The sequence below is a fragment of the Conger conger genome, chromosome 2 (genome assembly GCF_963514075.1).
Source record: "Conger conger chromosome 2, fConCon1.1, whole genome shotgun sequence".
Taxonomy (NCBI): Eukaryota; Metazoa; Chordata; class Actinopteri; order Anguilliformes; family Congridae; genus Conger; species Conger conger.
The window spans coordinates 54,169,429-54,192,424 of NC_083761.1; the positions used below are offsets into that span (position 1 = coordinate 54,169,429).

The following is a 22,996-nucleotide window of genomic DNA, read 5'->3' on the forward strand; positions in this document are numbered from 1 at the left end:
CAGGAATGAATCCCTGCAGGGCTGGCTATAGTGACTGTGTGCAGTGTAAGCACTTTTCATTTTCCACTGCTTAACAAGGAGAGTCAGCGCTGTAAAAATGGTAAAAAATACCTCAAAAACTGTCCGAGACAGCCGTCACAAAGTAACAGTTGTGAAAACCCTCTACAAAGTACAAATTATGCTTGCTTGTTTTCATGTTTATTCTCACGACGGCTGCTAAAGCTGTCATGTTGCATGCTTTTATCATGTCGGCTGTGCCTCTTTCTGTCCTTTTCGTTTTGAATATGTTGTTTATCTGTCTCTAGGGAGTCCTGTCATAAACGGCAGCCTCTTTCTCTGCCTCAAATAAGTGCTTTTATCTTTCCACATAGCTGATTTCTTCAAGCTTGGCTTAAGTTTCCTGCGTGTGCGTGGATGCTATTTTAAGTACGAGCTGTTGGGTTTTTGGCTGTATTGGAAAGAACGTTGACATCCAGTGCAGGTTATTTTCTGAATTAATTAACATTCATGAATAATTGAGCCGAAGGTGAAATTAAGAAATGGATGGTGCTGGCACATCGTATATTATGCCTGCAGTGCATGAAGTTATGGCTGGCAAAATTATTTTCAACAGCAAAATAACTTACCGTCTTCTGTTTCATTTCCAACAGGAAACATAACATGTAATCTAGTCTTGGCATTATTTATCAGAATAGAGAACGTTCGTCAAGAAAAACACATTTACTAACACCACCCTTATTCCAGTGACCACAGTATGGACTACTCCCTGATTTAGGAGCTAAAACGACGCACAAACTTACAGTATGAATCGACAAGTCCCGATAAGCTTGTGAGAGAAAGGAAAATGTTTTCAGTCGTGGTGCAGCCATGGTGGTTGTGCTGTGGCTGACTTTTTTCTGAGATGAGAAGAGTGGTGGTTTTTTCCATTGTAGTGACTGTAGTTTGTGTTCAACTGGGCCTCAGCATTGTAGGTTAGTGAAGCATACAGAAGCTGTATCATGTGAACAAACACACATTGGTTCTACCAACTTTTGGTTATGGGTCTAATGAAAATGAAAGACTAAGCACATGCACTGTCCTGCAAGTCTAAAACCAGGTTTGGCTAATTGAACTATGCGGTGCAAACATTTTAAAAATGTTTTATTCATAATTCTTTTTTTTTTTTTTACCAATTTCCCCAACCTCAAACTCAACCGACCTTATTGCACGAACTTGCCAGCAACTGGTGACGTCCAGAGACGGAAGATCTGTGACTCCTCCGATTCACTTGACACCCATTCTTGGTGGACACATCACTGATCATGAACTGCCCATGTCGTCAGCCTCTTTGTTTGGCGCCCGGTCTGACCATGAGTGGCCACTAGAGAGCAATGAAACCAATGCCCATAGCCAGCAATGGTGCGGGACTGGGACTCGAACATCCCATCACAAGGCTTGTTCATTTTCTCAGAATAAGCATCCTTACAGCGTTAAAAAGACGCAAAAGCTGGTGCTGTTCTTTTGTATTTGGAACAACAGATTCAGTCATAATCAGGCAACATTCTGGCATAAAACATGTGCACATTAGCATTTGCTAAGTGAGGAACATTCTTTTTTGTGAACAAATTTTTATTGAGTAAAATGACATCACTGGGGTTTACAATATGACAATATTGTAAACCCCAGAGACAATATTACGTCTAAAACGGAAAAATACATTGAAGAATTGTAATAGGTACGTCTTTAATAATATTTGTCCATGCCTTCATAGTTTCACTCGTAGCCCCCTGTAACCTTGCTGAAAATTGTGAGGAGCACTTGGATGAACAGTGACTTGAATGAACAGTGACTTGGATGAGAAACCGTTCTGTTGCTGACAGCAGACTCACTGAGAACCACTGTAAACAATGTAGTCTACCTTAGCTTACTAAGTAGCTAGCTAGCTAGCAAACAAAAAGCTAAATACATGCATGCACACACACACACACACGCACACTGTGTTTGCACAAGTCACAGATTGGATGGCTTCCAATTGGCTCAGCTGTAAGAGATATCAGGTTGCTAACAGACTAGGTTGGATATCATAGCTGCAGGTTAAATCATTGGCTCTGTCATAAGCCGTCTGTGACTGGTACTCCACAGACAGATGGACTAGTTCCCAAACATGTTTCCAGGTGACCAAAGATTTTGAACTGTATCTACTGTAGTGTGTGACTGGCTTCTGTTCAGCTGCAGTGCTTCTTGTACGGGTTTAGGTGCTACAGGTGCAGAATTGGTTATTCCAATTTTTGGACACCTTAGTTGTCAAAATAAGTTTAATTTGGGTTTGTTAATTTGAGGGAGCATGTGGTTTCATTTTACTGTTCTTACTGTTGTTGCATGTAGATCAAGTTCTTACTTCACTGCATTAAAGTCTAGTCCTTGAATTTAAAGTACTGAAGCACTGACATTTTTAATAGCATTGAACCACGGTTTGAACCCGATCAATCCGATGTTGGGGGAGAAAATGCCAGGACCTCTCTTTTGGGCTGAAATAGTGTGTGTAACTGAAGGATGAATGGAGCAAATGTTTTAACGGGGATAAGAATTAGGTGGAATCTCCTGCCGGCTCACGCTAACACTCTGTCTCAGTGTGCTGTGAGCCTGCTGCAGAGGGCTAATCTGTCTCAGTGTGCTGTGAGCCTGCTGCAGAGGGCTAATCTGTCTCAGTGTGCTGTGAGCCGGCTGCAGAGGGCTAATCTGACTGATGTAATTATCTAAGCAGGAGGATAACCCTGGTTAGGCTCATTACATTTGGCCGAATCTCAACAGCAGCGCATGGTGTAAATTCTAGGAAGTCCTAACCAGTCTATTAACTTCTCTACATTTAATCACCCAGTTTTTGTTGTTTATTCTTGACTTCCCCCGACCCTTTGAACGGTCCGGGCTCAGCAGGTGGAAAGGCTTACGGGGGGCGAGGGCAGCGGACGTGTTTGCGGTCGCTGTCTCTGCCGGCGGAATGCTAATGGCGGGGAGAGTGGATCGGACATAAACCGTTCTGTTTGTAGGGGGATAGCCGGAGCGCTCGTCCATGCTAGCCTGTTATTCCTTTAAGCTGGGAAGCTGGCAGCGAGGCAGGCCTGGCTTCCTCCAGCTTCCATAGCGCTCTCCTCCCTGTCCAACACACATTTAGGCATAAAGATAGATTTGAGAAGGGTTTGCAAGACTTCATATGCGTATTTGTAGACTGTTTGCACACATTTACTGCGTATTATCAGCCTACGGTCAAGCTTTTTCTGATCTGGTCATTTAGGTTGGTACTGACTGGAAGGTTCCGGTTTGAATACCGGGTTCAGTTTAATTAATAATAATAATACTTTACCTTGGCTGCAGTGTCAATCAGATCTTATGTTTAAATCTCAACAGAGAAATATGAAAACAAAGCATAAATTAGAGTCTAGCATATATTGTATATTATATTTACCATTAAAAACATAAAAGTGCATCCTTACAATTCTTTCTGTAGGGTATATAAAAGGGCTGTGAAGTTATTCATTTTAATATTAAACCGTATAATGAGTCATGATTAAAAAAATCTAGGATATGAGTCATAACTTAAGTAGATAATGGAAGAGATTACAATCAGTGTTGTGCATTTGCTTACATTTCAGATAATGAAATGTTTAAATGTGTGCTCTGCGATTTGTATGTAGTCCAAATAAATAAAAGCCGTGATAAAAAGTAATTGATCTGGTGACTCTACGGGACACACAAAACGTCTTACTGGCAATAAGACTTCGGAACATACATCATTTACTGGCTGTGTGGGCTTCAGACAGCCCTGTGAGTGGGGGTTTCAAAACTGCTGAATACGTAAAAATAAAATGTGTGTGTGTGCGTGTGTGCGTGTGTGCGTGTGTGCGTGTGTGTGCGTGTGTGCGTGCGTGCGTGCGTGCGTGCGTGCGTGCGTGCGTGCGTGCGTGCGTGCGTGCGTGTGGCTGGCTGGCTGTGGCTGTTTGTGTGTACGTGCGTCTGTGTGCGTGCATTTGTGTTTGTGTGTGTGTGTGTATGTGTATGTGTGCATGCATGCGTGTGTGTGCATTTGGCAGCAGCACATCTTGGCTGGGCCTTCTGTGCATGCTGGCTGAGCTGACTAATAGCCTAGCACAGCAGCCCAACACCCCTGAGAGACACTCTACTGTCCACACTCGCTCTGGAGTGAGCCATACAGCACTGCACAGGCGCTAACTTACACTAGCTCTCAGCCTGCGAGCTCTGAAGGGCCAGGCTATTGTCTAAAGTGCTTTGCTCGCCTCCTCTTGACGCAAACAGACAATTCTCATTAGTGCCAGGCCTCTAAAATGGAAGGCTGCTTCCTGCCTTCAAGATCCTAGAACCAATTTGTCCCTGTGGAAGTGGCTGGGCGGAGCGTGATTACCATGACAGTGCCTCTGGCTTGATCGAGCTCTCGCCTGCCCCTCCATTTTAAGATTTAAGTAAGAGCAGAACCGCAGGCTTGTGGGAAGGCTGTCCCCCTTGTGGCCCAGGGTACACTTCCAGTCCATGTAGGAAAGATGAACGACCGCGTGCATGTGTCGCTGCACTGCCCCCTGTCTCGAAGGCGCCCTGCCCGTCTCGGCTACGTCAGATGCGATTATTGTCCTGTATCATCTCACAGCTTTGCTCGCATGCGACCAGAGTCCTGCATTCGGGGATGTGAGAGCTGGCAAGGTCGCTAACGTGAAGGAGGTCCATTAGCCTACACTGACCCGAAGGCCCGTTGAGGCCGGTACAGCTCTGTGATTGAAACATGTGCATTCTCTATCTCTCTTTTCTCCCCAGGCCTCTGTACGTCACTGTGGTTTACCAGGGGAAGTGCTCTCACTGCATGAGGATCGGCGTGGCAGTGCCCCTGACCAGCACTGTGTCCCGGCTGAGAGAGGCCGTGTCGCTGGAGACCAAGATTCCCACCGACCAGGTCCTGCGCGCTACGCTCAACTTTCTCTAGCTAAATTAATCCCGCTGCCTCCCGCTTCAAAACCACGCTGGAAAAAAAATTAGTTGGGGATGATATTAAATAAGTGAGCTAGGCCCTTAACCCAACATTGTTCCACGGGGGAATTGTCCCCTGCTTAGTCAAATATAAGTGTAACTGGAAGTGACTTTGGATAAAAGTATCAGCTTTTATTAATATAAATTATACAATGTGCCACGACAGTGCTCATGTCACAGTGTTGCAGAGATCAGCTTCGCAGTCCCACAAGGGGAAATGGTCCAAAGGCTCTCTCGTGTCACCCAAGAGAAGGGAGCCCTTTGTTTCAGTGAGAGCCCATTGTTGGCCAAAGGCAACAATCCGTCGGCTGTGTTTGATGTTGCCGGCTGTTGGAGTGTGAGCCTCTCGTGGTGGTATGGGATGACAATGGGCAGCACAATGCTGAAAGCACATCTAACCCCCCTGCCCTTGTTTGTGTGTGAGTGTTTTTGAGATGGGACTGCTAAAATAATGCCAGCCCGGCTATGCTTTGAATGCATGGCTGAATACTTTCAAGCGTGTTTGTCTACGTACTCTTCCTAAAAAATTATAATAATAAAAAATAAACGAAAAGTGCAGCCCCATTTGTGATTTGGATTTGGTTGAGCCTGTGAATGGAACCTTACTGTTTTTGGCTGTATCCTTGTTTCTGTGCAGATTGTTCTGACTGAAATGTATTACGATGGCTTTCACCGTTCCTTCTGTGATGATGATGACGATCTCGAAATTATTCAAGAAAGCGACTCCATCTTTGCCTTTGAAACACCAGAGATATTCAGACCAGAGAACATTCGCTCTCAGAGAGGTAACATTTCGTTTCTGTATGGGCTGTAATTATTTTTACAATTAAAAAGAAAACGTATTGTTTGAAATTAATTAAAAATAAATAAATAAACAAGCAACCTTTGGTCAAAATACTTGTATGAACAAGTTTGCTTTAAAAAGGTTAATCCTGGCTTCTGTTTGTAGGAAGCCTCCATGCCAATTTAAACCAGAATAACCTGAAATACGGGACAGAGCACAACAGAACGTCTTCCTACCTGCAAGGAGCTGTGAAGCCGGTGTTGACAACTAATAAGAACGCAGGAGGGGACAAGATCATTCTGCTTGTGTGCAACAGAGCCTGCTCTGGCCACCAGAGCAGAAGGTACTAAGCAGATTTAACAAGTGGAGATCAGAATATGCATAGTTTTTTTGGCCTTTAATATAACCTTTTGACTGTTGCAGGCCGCACAACTTCTGTCATGGTATACCATTGTGTTTACACCTGGGGTGAACAGCAAGGGCTCATCTGTTTCAGGATTTTGTGGCAGCTTCTGCTCTTAATTATTTAATTAGCTCATTCATGTCTAAATCTGATATGTATATAAGCACCAGCTACAGTCACAGACTGCAGGTGTATACTAAAGATTTTACTGTGATCCAGTACAGGAGTGAACAGTGTAGTTTATAGAGCGGTCAGAAAACTAAAAGCTAAGGTAATTGGTAAGGTAAGGTAACCTTAAATGTCTTGCCTGATGGCGTTTTTCTGATAATTGCTCATTTGCTGAATTGAATGCTGAATTTGCTGAAGGTAAAATTACCCAGTAGATGTTTACCCAGTGTTTATAATATAGATCGTTTCAAGACATTTGGTGTGGCTGTAGAGCCAAACCAAGTTTAATTCCTTTTTCAGAAGGGGTCATTAACATTCTGTCCATGGCAGGAATTCTCTGGAATTCCTAGCCTTTCCTGAGGTTAACTCAGAATTCCATGGTATGTTTATATGTTTTTGATGTCATTTTGCGTTTTTGGGAAAGTGGTGATGAATGCATGCTTTAAAGAATGTTCAAGTTTCATTGAAGACATATGTAAGGACTCGGGAGTTAACTAGTGACACAAGAGAACAGTGGAGGCTTGTAATTACACATTGCAATAATACATTGCTCATTACTGAGGATCCAAACCCTGTCTGATTTTAATGGAAGCCATATGAGGCTGTATATGTGCGTGCTAGCGCTTCTGCTGTCCATGCTATGTGATTTCTGCGTTAGCAGTGTTGCTGCATGTTGCGTAGCTTAAACCACTCAAGTTTCTTTTCTTAATCCTTTTTCCTCAATTATATTTGTTTGAAGTTCCTGAAAACGGCATTAGTGCTCTAGGTGCACTCTCCTCGGTGAAAAATATTTCTTTAGCAGTGGGTGTTCCTTTTATAAAAAATAACAAAAGGTTTGGAAGCCAAAAATGTATTGCAGTAACCAAGAATAACATCACTTTTATGAACAGCACTCAGAATAGAACTTATCTGGCTTAAGAACTGTGAGTAGGTCTGTGGGAGTTTCACTCATGTCATGGAAAGACAGTTTTTCTATTTTCATGACTTAATATTTGCTCTTAATTTCTTAAGCTCGACAATTTAGTCTGATTGCACGTGATGTGGGATTTTAAAGTCTCTTACAGAAATGCATAGGCTTGTCTCTCAGTGATAATGCCCCCAATGCACTAAATATACCATGTGAAAATGAGAATATATGTGGCACTATGTAGATGTACACATAGAGGGTAAAATAATAGTTGCTTTTACCCAGGGCGCATTGTATTATCGGTTTGACATCATTCACAAGTGTTGAAGGACGTACAATCTTGGTTATGCTGTATGCAGTCCTGACAAGGTACGATTTTGTCTACTTTGGCTTGTCAGCCAGAGGTATCTATCTAAAATTAAGTTTCTAAGGAAAGAAAAAGTGAATCCTAACAACCCTAGCTTCCTGTCACATTTAATGTGCATCTGCAGAAACGTATGTCGCACTTATGTCAAAATGGAACATTTTTAAACGTTACTCCCTCTTGAGGCAGCAAGTTGCCGGCACAACTTTTCTGGGATGCAGTCACCAGCTCTTACTCACACGTGACCAGTAAACGGCAAAGTGCTGTAACATTTTGTGGTGATTCTGCATGTTGGAAAAGGATTTATAGGCAGTAGTGGCCTGTGGCTTCTCCATACCAATGCCTGCCATGGAAGAACAAACACATGTGAGTGCTAACTGGGGATCACCTCTCCAGCTTCTGCTCTCAGGTTAAGCGTTGTACTTCACTTTTCAAGGTTTGGCCACCCATTTGTGCTGTATCTGGAGCGCACCGTGACCTGGGATGTTCTCCAGAAAGAGATCCTGGAGAAAATGCGACACCTGTTGAGGCCGGGAGCCTACGTACAGGTAGGTGCAGCTGAGGTAGAGAGTCTGATTGGTCCAGCCTGTTTGGATTTGGTGCACAATGCAACTTCCTGTGACGTGAACCCCTCACAAGTTTATCTGTGAGTGAGAAGATGACTTCTTAAAACACTGTCATCTGGTCACCTGAAACATTGTCTATTTCTGTACACCTGGCTTCAGGCCAGTATCTGGGCACCTTTCTTTGCTGCATTATAGTCTTTTTTTACTGATGTACTTCACACTCATGAAGCTTCACACATCTTTCTGTGGTGTCTGGGCTCTGGTTTTAAGACCGGGCTGAAGCCTAGGCAGGGAGTGACTGAGGACCTTGGTCTTCTGCAGGTTGGACCCTTCAGCTTGCGTGTGGTGGGAGTTGTTGGAATCACGTACCTCCTGCCTCGAGAAGAACAGCCCCTGTGCCACGCCTCTGTAGAGAGGTAAGTTCCACACTCATTTGGCCCACCACAGTCTCAGGAGGTGGGAGGGTTGCTACCTTTAACCTTCAACATCAGGGCATTTCTGACTGTTCAAAACTGCATATGTATGATACTCCTCCTACATTTCAGTGAAAATCTGCCTGGAATTGAATGTATTATGCTTGTATGCGGTTTCGAACATAGCCTGTGTGTACTCAGTAAACCTACCCTGCATAAATAAAAGTTAGACAAAAATATATATCAAGAACGTTCATCTGTGTGTTCTACACTCTTGGGGTGGCGTGGATAATCAAGAGACAGTAATGCATAGTTGACCCTCAGTGCAACTGAAATGCATGAAGGCATTTGTACATTTTAAAATGATAATTTACAATCTGTTTCTAAACATTGCCTTTACATTACATGTTATTTACCCTTACACTTTTATCCAAAGCGACTTACAGTTGATTAGACTAAGCAGGGGACAATCCCCCTAGAGAAAAGTGGGGTTGAGAGCCTTTCATCGACACTTTCGTGGCTACACCAGGAATTTAACCACCAACCTTGCAGGTCCGAGTATGCTACAGGCTGCTGGCTGTAAATCATGGTTATCCTACTGCAGCTACTGGGTACTCTGTGTACTGGAGCAGTAATAATGGGGTAGAAATGAGCTCCAGTGTTTGCTGAAGAGGAGGCATGTGGTGTCACATTGGGTTAAAAAATAAATAAAAAAATAAAAAAATAAAAACTCACCTTGGGGAATCCCAGCCCATTAGCATGGGGCTCAGGAGAGCTCATTATTGTTTTAGTTCGTCTTTTCCCCTTATAAGGAAATCGAGAAGGAGAAGTTATGCTAATTTATGAGGTTTTTCTTTTCTGTGGAGAAGAACGGCTGCATCTATTTTCACACAGCATTTACTGTTGTCATCTCCACGTGTATATGTTTTTTACAGTAAATCAGTGAAGATTTTTTCATGCCAAGTAAAAAATGAAATTTTTGGTTTTATGAGTAATCACAGTAGCCCTTCATGTGGTTTTTACCACCTTGCATAAGGCAGGTCTGCGGAGGAGACATTTTGTTTTCATCTAAAGGCTGGGGAATAACTCGCGTACGTAGAGCTGAGCTGAGGCGTTTCTGTGGTGTAATCCAGCAGCCTACGGCCCCTTTGAAGGAGCTTAATGAGCCGCTGCTTTAAACACTGGCTCAAGGCCTCTTCTTTTTTCATTTTTTAAGAGAAACATTCACTAATTGAGGTCTTAGAAGGTTTAAAAGGGCTGTACTGAATGCCAAGAAGGCAATTAATATGTTTTATGACACCGATGTGGATACATGGTGCTGGGAAGACTGATGACTGCGTGAAGCGGGGGAGGTCCATGTAAATCTCCCTCAGAAGGGCATGTAATAACTCCTGTAAGCAGAGCCATAGACCCCAGCACGGCACCTGTTCCACACCCAGCCAGCAGTGTTAACGCTCTTCTCTGGTTATTTCATTTAGCTCATTTATTTCATTTATCAGGATCCCCATTGGCACCAGCAGAAGCTGCAGCTATTATCCTGGGGTGGGGTCCACACAGAACACAACTTTTGGTACATACTGTAGGACATTATCAGACTAAACATCAAGACAACAGTAGCATCAAACAAACACCACACAATCCATTGCTCTATTTCTTTAACCTGACAAAATGTCTAGTTATTCACTGTCCAAATATGATGGCTAAACCACTATTACATCTGTGGAAGGCCGGGAGCAGAAATTTGGTTCCTTTAGAGTACCGACCAAATCTTAGTGCCTCCTTTTGTTTATATAAAAATAAAAATATATAAATACAGAATAAATTTGAAAACAATCACTTCACTCTTAGACAATTGAGTTCCCAACTTGCAACATCTGATTTCCTTGCGCACAATATCGTGGAAACACTTCAAACTTGATACCAGGCTGCACCAGAGATTACATGGCTGCTTCAAGAATCTGCTATGCAGAATCCGGAACCTGTCATGGAAGAATCACCCATCCCTACAACAGATCTATGCCAATATTCCAAAATTGAACGAGCGCCTAATCGAAAGAGGAACACAATTTACTGGCCACTGCTATCGGACAAAAGATTAAATCGTATCGGACGTTCTGCTTTGAAAACCTTCGAAAAGCAGGAGGCTGAGCTACGCTGCCATTATCTGCTGTGATACTGGCATTGACTGGGAGGACTTGTCAACAAAGATGGCCGACCGTGACTGCTGGAGGAAAGTTGTGCTTGGACTCTCGCCCAAGGGCCGGCGATGATGATGCACACAGGGCTCTCTGCCTTAAATTTACTCTGTGAATCATCACACAAGTCTACAACTATGTCTGGGAAATTGTTGTTTAATGATTCACAGAGTAAATTTAAGGCAGGAGAGCTCTACCAAATTCCGATGGTTAAAAAAAATTATCCGGTTTGGAACTTAAATACCTGGTATTGAAATAAATACCTGAAGCTAGAAGCAGTGATACCCAGCCCTATATACAGCATTTGGGAAAGTGAGTGACTGCCCCTGCTCACATAATCCCCCAACAGCAATCCTTTGGAATCCTTACTACACAGTGATTTAGCCATTAAAGTTTGAGATCAAGCACTGGGGCATGTTTGCTGTTGCTAGTTGGTAAGAAGACTTCCGGCAAGATTGGCAAGTGTTCCAATTTTCGCTCTAACCTTATCTTCCCTGTGCAGAGCGTACAAGTCCTGTGGGCCTGGGGGCCCGCCACACGTCAAGATAGTCGTGGAGTGGGATAAAGAGACCAAGGATTAGTAAGTGACTCTGCCTTCAGAGTGAAAACACTTCTAATGCACGGCATGTTCATGAATCCTCATGAAATCACATTTATATGAGTTTGCATTTGTATGTGTACAGAATTTCACACAGTTACTGCAGAAACCTTTCCAGTTTGTACTTAAGCTATATGTTGCATGTGGCTTTGAATATTTGTGCTGGGCACTCGGCCTACTTTTTTTTCTTCTTCTGACTGTTACAAAACTCAACATATTAAATCATGTTTTTTCATACACTGCTTAAATTGCTCGTTTGCTTTTATGAAGTAAATGATTATTGAGTCAGAATGTGATTGCTTTTCTGTCTGCAGTAAATCTTCCATTTAGCTTGAGCCGTTAGCATCAGTATTCTGCTGCATGTGCTCATTTTGCTCACCTCCAGACAAGCGTGTCTTTGAATGATGAGGTTTCTCCTAAATCTGCCATTTTTCAATGTTTGAGTAAAGCCAAAGCTTGCTTTAAAAGAACGAAGTCCTCTCTCCGAAAGAGACTGGAAGCTAAGCCTTTTGATGTCCCTTCCCTTTCATCCCTTTCATCTCTTTCATAATGCCACAGCAGAATACCCAAATATCGCGTGCCAGGATTTAGATTTTTGGCAGGAAAGAAATGACCGATGACAAAAGTATGAAAATACTATGTAGTCGACCTGCTGAAAAGACGACATGCGTCCTTGTATCGATGGATTGATGCTTAGAACGTGTGGGGTGACTTGCACAGCCTGTTGAGCGCCTGTGTGCCCGTCCTGTCTGCAGTCTGTTTGGACACACTGAGGATGAGTACATCCCGGATGCTGAGAGTGTGCGTCTGCAGAGAGAGCTGCACCATCAGCCCCAGACCTGCACCCTCGCTCAGTGCTTCCACCTCTATACCAAAGAGGAGCAGGTACATCTTCAGTTTTATTTATGTTTTGAGGTGTGCTTTTCTGTAATGATGCACGCATACATAAACATACAGACGTGGAGGAAATGGAATGTACGATGACGTGCTAGACAGGGATGAGAAGAAACAAAAGGAACAGTAAATTATTCTTAAGTGGGGGGGTGATTGCAGGAGAAATGTGGATTCGCTCACACTTCTCTGACACTCGCATACATAGATATTCTGTGCCTCTGCATGTATCTCTACTCATCGGTGTCTCTGAGAAATGACGGATGTGTCTTTATATGCTGTGTATAATCCTCTTTATATTAATTATCCCTCACGGCTGCTTGTTGCTGACTTAAAAAAAAAAAATCACATTTCCCTTCATTATTATCTATTCTCAAACACCCCAATTTCAGTCGTCAAGGGCAATGGACATGTGTCAAATTAAACGGAAGCAGAACTCATCGCCCTGTTCCCTACAAAAAAAAAAAAAAAAAAAAAAAAAAAACAACAACAACTGGTTTCCTAAATGTTCAGGGAGGCCAGGACCTTAAATTGTAGATTTGTTCCTGCAATAGAACACATGTTGTTGTTGGTGTTACCAAAGAGTTTCACCAAAGAGTATAGTCTGTATCTTATCTGACCAGTTCAAAGAGAAAATAAATGAGGGTTATCCTGTGATTCCTGTGTTCTGGGAGGGGGTGCTCTGTAGCCTTGGCGCATTGGCGGTGTCTGTCCTTGACGGAGATGGCCTCTGCTGTATGTTTTGCAGCTGGCCCCTGATGACGCATGGCGCTGTCCGCACTGCAAGCAGCTGCAGCAAGGCAGCATCAAGCTCAGCCTCTGGACCCTGCCCGACATCCTCATACTCCACCTCAAGAGGTTCCGACAGGTACCGACCGCTACCGCTCGGACACCCACGCGAACCTGAGAAATATGAGCATACCTGGAATAAGTCCTACTCGCTGTTGTCGTTTCATGTACCCGCCCTGCTAGAGAAACTGTTGTGCGCCTGGTACATCCGAACAACTCCTTTTTCAAGGGGAAAGCGACTTGTTTGGATGCAGCAAGCATACAATAGCGTTTTCAACCAAACCATGTTCTTGGGCATAACTCGCTCTGCATTCCACAGAGGCCATCCTGAGGGTTGGTGAAGCTGAGCTTTATTCCAGGCAGCTGTCTCCAGGCTTCCCCCTTCACTGTAGTGCAGATTGGGGTCAGGGAAGTGGAACTTGAGCCTGGAAGCACAACCTTCAAGGTCACATTATGCATGAGCTCAAAACTTGGTTGGTGGTTGGCTCAAAACTTGGTTCTTTGAAAAGGAAACAGACAGACCAGGGTTTTCCAGGGGGAAAGAGTGCCCGGTAGTGTAGCTGTTTGTGAATCCGGCCGGCGGTCTGGCGTGTGGTTCGAGGCGTGGTCTGGACCGTGACAATGCCTGTGGCTGCACCCCACCCTCACAGGAAGGGGACCGGAGGATGAAGATGCAGAACATGGTCAAGTTCCCCTTGGTGGGCATGGACATGGCGCCCCACATGGTGAAGAGGAGCCAGAGCAGCTGGAGCCTGCCCTCCCACTGGTCCCCATGGAGACGACCCTACGGGATGGGCCGCGACCCAGAGGACTACCTGTACGACCTGTACGCTGTGTGCAACCACCACGGGACAATGCAAGGGGGACATTACACAGGTAAATGGTAGCTTGTAGAGCTGGTGGGTCTCGGGTTGGGATTCAAGGTTGAAAAATTTTAATTAATAAATGTCAACGTTTTTTTGACGTTATTGGGTGAACGCTTGATTGCTTGTTTCCTGCAGCCTACTGTAAGAACTCCATTGATGGGCAGTGGTACTGCTTTGATGACAGCGATGTGCAGCCTATATCTGATGATGATGTTTGCAAGCAGACTGCCTACATCCTATTTTACCAAAGGAGAGCCACCATCCCCTCTTGGTCAGCCAACAGTTCTGTTGCTGGTGAGCATTGACCTTTTGCTTTGTAAAATCTAATTTCTTCAGTCCGAAGCCCTTGACCTTATAGTCTCTTAGAACCTGCTGATAAAATATTGGCCTTCTGTGTCCTATGTGCACTGATATGATGAATTTTAATTAGCTTCCATACCTCAAGGTCAATTGGCTGACAATTATCTTGCTCATCTCTGTTCATATGAACAAAGTTCCACTAACATTTGGCTGTTGTGGTTGTGGAAGCAGCCTGTACACTGTGTGCCTTCCAATGACATTGAGCAAACTGGACCAATCTGTTACTGTTATCTGCGGCTTTGAGAGCAGTTTTGGATGATGGCAGACCCTAAGTGGATCTAAGTACCCTTAATTACCCTGTGCAGTTAACAGAGAGTATGCATATGTCCTCCATTATTTGTTGTGCTAGGAGTAAGCAGGACGCTTTTTTTAGGTTTTGAGTCTCCTCATTCAGCAATTCATCGCCTTAATATTAATAGTTGACTGTCAGAAATATTGTGACAGAATGAAATGTATCATAACCTGTTATGTCCTTGTGAAGTCTCTGACTTTGATGGTCCAGCCACTGGTTTTGTCTCTAAATATCTAACGGCCTCTTTTTCTTCCCAGGTCTGTCTGTGTTCATACTTGAGGCTGCTTGTGGCCTGTTAACTTCCTCTGAGTATCTTTCAGTCTCTGACTGTTCCCCTCTGTGTCTGCCTGCCGGTCCCAGGTTCCACCAGCTCCTCCTTGTGTGAGCACTGGGTCAACAGGCTGTCGGGCAGCAAGCAGCCCAGCGTGGCCTCCGCCGCCTCCTCCCGCCGCACCTCCCTCGCCTCGCTGTCGGAGTCGGTGGAGTTCACCGGGGAGCGCAGCGAGGACGACGGTGAGAGGCCATTCAGACTCACACCTACTCCCTACCTGTTCAGAGTGATATTGTACCTAGTGATATTGTACTGTGAAAAATGGCACAGAGTGCCACCAATTTATGAATTAGAAGTTGAATATACGTTTAATATTAATAAAGATAAGAGTAAAACATGAATGCAATTAAGTAAATTGAATGCAATTTAATGTTTAAAGACATTAAACTGTTAAGTGACATTACCTTGAAACTGATGCAATGTCTGACGGTTGTGTCTTCTCTGTGTTCATCTTTGTTCTGTGTTCTTTCTAACCTTCTTATTGCTGACTAACAAAAGGACCTGCTCCCATGCTGAGTTAAGACCACAAGCATGCCTGCTATTTCTCAAATCCATTCATCCTGGTGTCCGTGCATTCGTTTAAACCTCTCCGTCCTTTCTCTCCAGGAGGCTTCTCCACGCGGCCCTTCGTGCGGAGCGTTCAGCGGCAGAGTCCGTCCTCCAGGTCGTCCATCGCCAGCCCTCTGGCGGTGAGCGAGAACGGGGCGAAGCCCTCCTGGTCCCTCAGTGCCAAGCTTCAGATGAGGTCCAACTCACCCTCGCGCTTCTCGCTGGACTCCCACTCCTCCGGCACTCTGGAGAGGATAGGTGAGGCGGCCGACGACAAGGTCTCCACGTCCTGCTTCGGCGGCTACAGCAAGGCAGGCAGCAAGGCCCCCCTGGCGGTGATGGAGGGTGTAACCAGCGACGACGGGAGCAGCAGGAGGTCCCTGGAGGAGCCGTACTGCAAGGCTTCGCCTCAAGCGGATAAGAGGGGCTCGAAGGCGGAGCCGGTCGACAACAACAACCAGGCGCTGCCTGCGGAGCACAAGGAGCCCAAGCACCGAGTAAGCGCGGGCGGGGCGGCACCCAAGGCTGAGAGCTCGGGGCCCAAGAGGAGCTCATCCACCAGGACGACGCCGGACCCCGAAAAAAGCTCCAAGAAGCGGCAGGCCTCCGTCACAAGCCACTCCTCTCCTGCCTCCCAGGCGTCGGCCAGCCCCCAGGCCAAGAGCTCGGCCAAGGCGTCCACCTCCAAGGACAAGAGCGACACGGGCAAGGCTAGCAAGAGTGACGTCGCCAAGGCTAGCAAGAGTGACGCCGCCAAGGCGGTCAAGAGTGATGTCACCAAGGCAGGAAAGAGTGAGGTCGCCAAGGCCAGCAAGGGCTCGTCGACCGGGACGCCCAGGAAGGAGCCGGTCCAGGGCCAGGACGCTGCGCTCCCGCAGAAGCAGCGCATCTCCTCCGCGGCACAGAGCACCTCCTCTCCCCTGCCCTCGCCCGCCCGCAGGAAGCCCTCATCGGCGTCGGAGAGGACCTCCGCCTCCAGCAAGAGCAAGCCGGCAGAACGGGGCTCCGGCCGGGACTCCTCCCGCCCCAGCACCAGCCCCCTTGCCGAAAAGCCGGGCTCCTCCTCCTCCTCCAGGCCCGCCGGCGCGCCCCGCTCCTCCCTGCCCCGCCCCGAGGGCCGGACGGTGAGGAGCTCCAGCAGCAGCTCCTCCGTCACCAGCCTGCGCTCCCCCAGCGTCTCCGCCAAGGACCTCCGCCGGAGCAGCAAGTCCGAGGACAAGGGCCTGTCCTTCTTCAAGTCAGCGCTGCGCCAGAAAGAGACCCGCCGCTCGGCCGATTTCGGCAAGGCCACCATCCTGACCAAGAAGACGTCGGAGGGGACCGCCCGCTCGGGCACCGAGACTAAAAACGGAGCCGAGGGGGCAGGTAAGACGGCTCGGCTGGCGACTCCGGAATCCAAGGCCGGAAAGGCCTCCGTTAAAGAGGAGTCTAAGACCTCGACGCCTGTAAAACGCTCTCTCTTATCTCCCGGCAAGTCAAAGTCTTCCGTGGTTGAGACGGGTGCTCAGCCTCCTGCTAACGGGAAAAAGCCACTTGACAAGACGGTGTCCTCCAGAAAGCTTTCTTCCAGCATGCAATCGTCTGCACGACCAACACATAAGCCTCAGTGATATATAAATACTGTTTATTTCTGTAATGCAGCTTTTTTTGATGTGCCTAATATATATATATATATATATATATATATATATATATATTTTCCTTTCCTAAAGACATAAACATATTGTAAATTATTAAAGCGCCTTTCTGTCCTGCCATTGAACCAAATAATTGCCATTGGCAAGATCTGGTACAAGAGTCTACTGCTGTACACTAAACGGACTAGTTACCTAGGAATGTGTTTTAACACAACACTGTATATATTGATTTTTATGCTGAAAAATTATTATATATAGGCTAATAGACTACACTTTGACTACAAGGTTATTTCAACTTCCTGTTACTGTAGCATGCGTAAAAGTTTTTTTCAGCAGATTTCTAAGAAATATTTACTCAACAAGGGATTTAAAATGGATTGATGGTTTATCATCATTCCAGGATATATTTTAAGGAGTGATCAAACAAGCAAGTTACTGTACTTAGTACTAAGTGCTGCTTAAAGGGCAATATTTCACAGTTTTGTGAGGTTGGCTTTTGTTTTTGCTCCTCCGATTGATGGTTAAATGGCAGTTAAACCAGGTTCATTCAAAAATATTGAGCCTGTAAAAACACTACAATAATCTCGAACTGTCAAAATTGGATAAGGTTTAGTGTGAAATAATTGTTGATTTAACAACCATCAATTCTTGCATACCTGCTTTCTAAATCAGACCAATTATTTAAACAAGACTACATTGATATCATACCCTGTACCCCTTTTTGCCATTGGACATGTATTTAAGGAAACGCATAAAATATGAATAATGAACATTTATGTAACACATAAATGCACTGTGTTATGTTGCATCTGCCCAGTACTGTGCAGAGCAGCGGATGTATGCCTTTCAATAGGTGTTCCATAGGATTCATAAACTACATTTAATATGAATTTGAATTGAACCAATAGTGTAAATGACATGCCACACCAGGTAAGGCAGTTACCTGGAAGGTCTATTGCAAAACCGTGTCTCAGTTTTTCACTTTCCGTTCAGTTGATATCGTTGCGTATGCGATTCTGCTGTGTTAACGACAGACAGACAATCTTGCACCTTGCTCAAAGTCTATAGTCGTGTGCAGTTTTGATTATGTATTATTTGTCCCTCTGGTAGAGATCAGATACTAATGTTCTATCCTGAATTTTGTTTTGCAATGACCCCATCTCAGAATCAGGTGGGTAACCTTTCCTTTATTTTCTGACAGTGTTTATGCGTCTGTATACAGTATATACATATATATGCAGTGCATGCGATGCTTGTTGCTGCTACTGCTGATGATGATGTCATTAAAGATGGCAGCTCGGCAAGGAATGTTGGTTTATGTGGGAGAAAGCCGCCTTGTCTGTCCTCCTGACCGGCGGCTTTGGGGGTGGGTCCACTTTGTAAGTCCCGGCTTGTGGAGCTGCTTTGGCTGACGCACTTTTGGACAAACGAGCTGGAGAGGGCCTCGAGTGATGCTTCTGAGCCTCTCCGCCGAGCAGCGGGACAAGATGACCCCTCGCTGGAAAAGTTTGAGAAGAGGGCAATCACGAAGGAGCCACCTCCAGCTCGGTACGACGCCATCGGCAGCAAAGCGGAAATATTTGCTAAGCTGGCGCTGCACTCGCTTCAGTCCCCCCGTCGTTTCAGCCGCGTTTCCTTCTCGCTGTGCGTCTGCTCGTTCACCTGCGGTCCATGTCTGCCAAGAGTCATGTGTTTATGTGTACGAGTGACGATTTTAAACCTTAACTGCAATCTATTGTAGTACTGGGCGGAAGGCAACAGTATATTTTGAGCCTGTTGAACATTGAAAATGTTGCGTTTTCTAAAGATTAGCATAGCAGTGTTCAACAGTATCGCACGTTTTGTACAATCTAGAAATACGTAGTTGTAGGAAGGAGTGTTTCACTTGGCAATAAGGTTTGCGTTGTGGTTGATATCACATTCAATTGTTCAAATATCACATACCATTCAAAGCCTTATCATTGTATTCAGAAAAATTTAATGTTTGATTTGTTTGGGAAAAAGTATAATTTAATAACAGGTGAAATATTGCCCTTGACATTGCAACAGTACTACTCACTCTCCTGTTCAATGCTGCCTGCCACTGCCATCACGCACAAAGAGTTCTGCGAAAACATTATATCCAGGGCTTATGCGTGCCTTTCATGTCAAAGAATAGTATTGCGAGGGAAAACACTGACCCAGGGCTCTACAATAGTCATAAAAACCAAGAACTCCCAGAATGCCACCAGTGGCAAACCCACCAATAACCTGAGAAAACAGTTTCCATTTTCCACCAGTGTCCAATAGTGCCAGTACAAGGCCCTGAGGTCAGGAAATGAACCAAACAGCACACTGCATGTCGAGTCTTGTGTCAGAACTTTTGAGACTAGAAGCGCTGCAGTCCCTGCTGAGTAATGTATTTTTGATTAGCAAAGTCCATCCAGCTCTTTGGTTATCCTTTTATTTTTATGTCAGAAATTGAAATGTAATGGCAATTTGTGCCCCTCATTTGGGCTTTTGCGCTTAAACACAGACTGGGCAGCTTGTCAACGCACTGATTTATACGCAGAAAAAAATAAATGCCATTTAAACATTTATGGGAGCGATTTTGCATGATACTGCTGATGCATGCACTTAACTATGCAAGCAACTATTGCTAATGGCTGCATTGAATGATTGGAACTGGGTGAAATGTATCGGACCAGTACATACATAATTTACTGTATTTTTCCAAATACCAGCAACAGAGAGCATGAATACTCATCTTTTAATGGTTTATTTGCACACAGTTAAAGGTTTAAATTGCTCTGAGATTATCATGTGGGAATTGTACGTTGTGCTCATGTGCTATTGGACTTGTAACCCAACATCCTTGAGCCAATGAACAATAGGTTCTATGTTTTATTTCATGTTTGACTTTGTTTCATGTACTGTGTGTTAATGCTTTTTCAGAGACAGGCTAATGCCTTCAGGAACATTTTTTGACAGTTTTACTTAATGAAAAAATACTTTTTCACCATGTTCTTTCCTGGATAGTTTTTGTGTGAAGTGAGGTGTGATTTGGCCCCAGATACATAATAAGGCATTAACCTGTCCCTGACAGATTGAATTGGCAACATTTACTCCATCTAAATACCCCTGCCTGCAAAGGACGCTGTATAGTTCTGATTTCAACAATCGTCTTTTTGATGTCTCGTGTACATGTATGCTCTCATTGGTCAGACTTTGGTCACATGCTTGACTTCATTCCATATTGTAACTGCTTTCCGAACATTTCAGTTCAATCCTGGATTAAACGGTGAGTGTCTTTTCAAGACCACTTTCATAAAATAACATGGCATTCATAGCGTGAAACACATCCCAACATTCCACCATGGTTCTGCCACCACTTTGCACAAGTGCTGAATGTTTTTAAGAGCATGTGTGGATGCTTTTGTATGTTTTTATTTTTATTTTTTTAAGTTTTAGTAAGGGTACTGGTGGCTTTACTTTGTGTACCAGGGAACTTTGGTCATCTTAAAGTACTGATGGGAGTTGGTCATGGTTAGGGTTGCATTTTTTTGAAGGAAGGGTTTGTGTTTCAGTAATATATCATAACTTATGATCAATATTAAATAACTTTAAAGACAAATGTTTCCAAGTACTTCCTTCTTGCTCAACACACTGGACTACTGACTAATAGTTACAGACAGCATTCCAGGTTACTGTGCACTACATGTTCTGTTTTAGTGTTTTGTCAGTATAAAAACATGTCTTCCAGAATGTTGTTTTGAAATGAAAGTTTTCATTAAAATATACTGAGAATGGTTAAGGACAAAATGTACATTTAATTTATTTGGAGCAAGTGCATGAGACTCGATGCCTTTTTGTTTATTTATTTGTATATTTTAATATTTGAGTATGCACTTTTAAAATGCAGATGTTTCTTTTTATATCATTTTTTTTATGTTTGAAGAGTGGAAAAAAGATTAAATGTAATAAAAAAAACAAAGTTGACATCCTTTTCTTTTTTGTTTTATTTTGTTTGAAGTAACCCATTTGCTTCCTTTTATTTGCATTTGTTTTAATGGCAATGCTGATGATGAAGATGAAGATGATGATAGTGTAGATCAGGGCTGTGCTGCCCTGTTCCTGGAGATCTGTCATCCTATAAGTTTTCATTCCAACTCTTAACAAAGCACACCTCAGTCATAGGCTAGAGACCTTCTTCAGTTGCTAATTAATGGAGTCGTGTGAGGCAATAGGGTTGAAATGAAAAGCTATAGGGTGGCAGATCTCCAGCAACAGGGTTGGGCAGTCCTGGTGTAAATGCCATACTTGTGTAGTATTCACTGTTGTCCACCAGATGGCGGTTGTAGCCAGGTTTCCCCGATGCAGCTCTTCTGTGAAATATGGATTTATGAGGAGACTACATTTAGAATAAGATACCATTCCGCAATTTGCAAGTAGTTGTCTGGGTGTGTAAAAGGAACACTAAACTAATATTATCCCCGTGTAATGAGGACAGACCTCCACAGCGTGATTGACCGTAATTGTGTTCTTATGCAGTTCGTCCCTGAAGCTGTTGACTTTTAAGATCATTAGATATGCATGTCCTGTGCTACAGATTCTCAGTGTTTTGTACACTCGCAGTGTATCGTAGCCCGGAGCTCATTAGAATGCTACAGTGGACAGTTTCTCCATATTTATATCACCCCCCTAGCCACTAGAGTAATCTCTGAAGTTGCAGGACCCTGATCGTATAGCATCTATCACTTTCCCCACAGTTGTTTCCCCCCTCCCCATCATCTCCTGTGAACGATTATAGAGGCTGGATTGATTCTGGAGTCGCGCTTGTGTGATTACATGCGAAAATGTGTTGTCAACACTCTGTTCCCCCTACTGTTACAGAATTGGCACAAACACCCGTGCTTTCCAGGATCCTGATAGGCTTTTCTGATCCTTTTGATTACGGCCCAGTGTACCAGTAGCTTTGTGTGATGCAGAATTATGTCCTGTGATTTTTGGACGCGTTTATACGTGCCTGCTGGGTTTTAATGGATGAAAATGCTTCATGAATTATGGCCTTGTTTAAATGAAGCTGCTGATTTCCACTGTTCAGTGTACCAACCTGTTCTTAAACGGTAATTGCGTCATAAGACTACGGATGAATTGATGAGGTTTGAGTCAAAATATGAATAGATTAAATATGCAAATGTTATATAGCCTCCACCCATGTAATTGACATCATGTCACTTCCAGGAAGCAGATTTGTTTTTGTATATTGGTTTGTTATTTATTGCCACCGTCTCCTCGCTGCCTGGGTTCGAGTCTCAGCCTGGGCGTGTTCTCCCTGTATCCACGTGGGGTTCTTCTTGGTTCCGGGTCCGAGCAGAGGCTGTGGTAATGACACCTCCGCAGACGTGTTTACCTTGCTTTGTGCTCAGTGATGCAGAGCCCATTCACACAGCCTTAAGCAGTGACTGTCGAGCAGTTCTGTACGTATATCTATGCAGGCGGCCTGTAGCGTAGTGGTTAAGGTAAATGACTGGGACACGCAAGGTCGGTGGTTCTAATCCTGGGGTAGCCACAATAAGATCCGCACAGCTGTTGGGCCCTTGAGCAAGGCCCTTAACCCGGCATTGCTCCAGGGGAGGATTGTCTCCTGCTTAGTCTAATCAACTGTATGTCACTCTGGATAAGAGCGTCTGCCAAAATGCTAATAATGTAATGTAATGATAAGCATTGTTTGTCATTTTTAACTATTCTGTAGGTTTTAATTGGATGTCTTGAATTTTGACAGGCTAATGCAAGGTAATGTTGAATTATATCGTAATATAGTCTGAGGTGTAATTTGTACTTGGTTATGTTGTTATTTGTGATTTGGGGCTTTGAAGTATGTTGAACCGATT

General features: G+C 44.3%; 1 protein-coding gene across 2 annotated transcripts in view; it reads left to right on the forward strand.

The window, feature by feature from the left end:
- usp31 (ubiquitin specific peptidase 31) overlaps positions 1-21,101 on the forward strand; it is a 37,507-nt gene extending 16,406 nt beyond the window's left edge. The window contains exons 5-16 of one of the 2 annotated variants that reach the window (XM_061232396.1): positions 4,801-4,936; positions 5,648-5,795; positions 5,960-6,137; positions 8,073-8,184; positions 8,473-8,618; positions 11,313-11,390; positions 12,164-12,293; positions 13,048-13,167; positions 13,739-13,964; positions 14,090-14,248; positions 14,967-15,119; positions 15,544-21,101. In XM_061232396.1, coding sequence (XP_061088380.1) covers positions 4,801-4,936; positions 5,648-5,795; positions 5,960-6,137; positions 8,073-8,184; positions 8,473-8,618; positions 11,313-11,390; positions 12,164-12,293; positions 13,048-13,167; positions 13,739-13,964; positions 14,090-14,248; positions 14,967-15,119; positions 15,544-17,096 — 3,139 coding nt within the window. In that variant the 3' untranslated portion in view covers positions 17,097-21,101. The remainder of the gene's footprint in view (positions 1-4,800; positions 4,937-5,647; positions 5,796-5,959; positions 6,138-8,072; positions 8,185-8,472; positions 8,619-11,312; positions 11,391-12,163; positions 12,294-13,047; positions 13,168-13,738; positions 13,965-14,089; positions 14,249-14,966; positions 15,120-15,543) is intronic. The other variant, XM_061232397.1, reaches the window with a different exon arrangement.
- Positions 21,102-22,996: the final 1,895 nt, after the last annotated feature.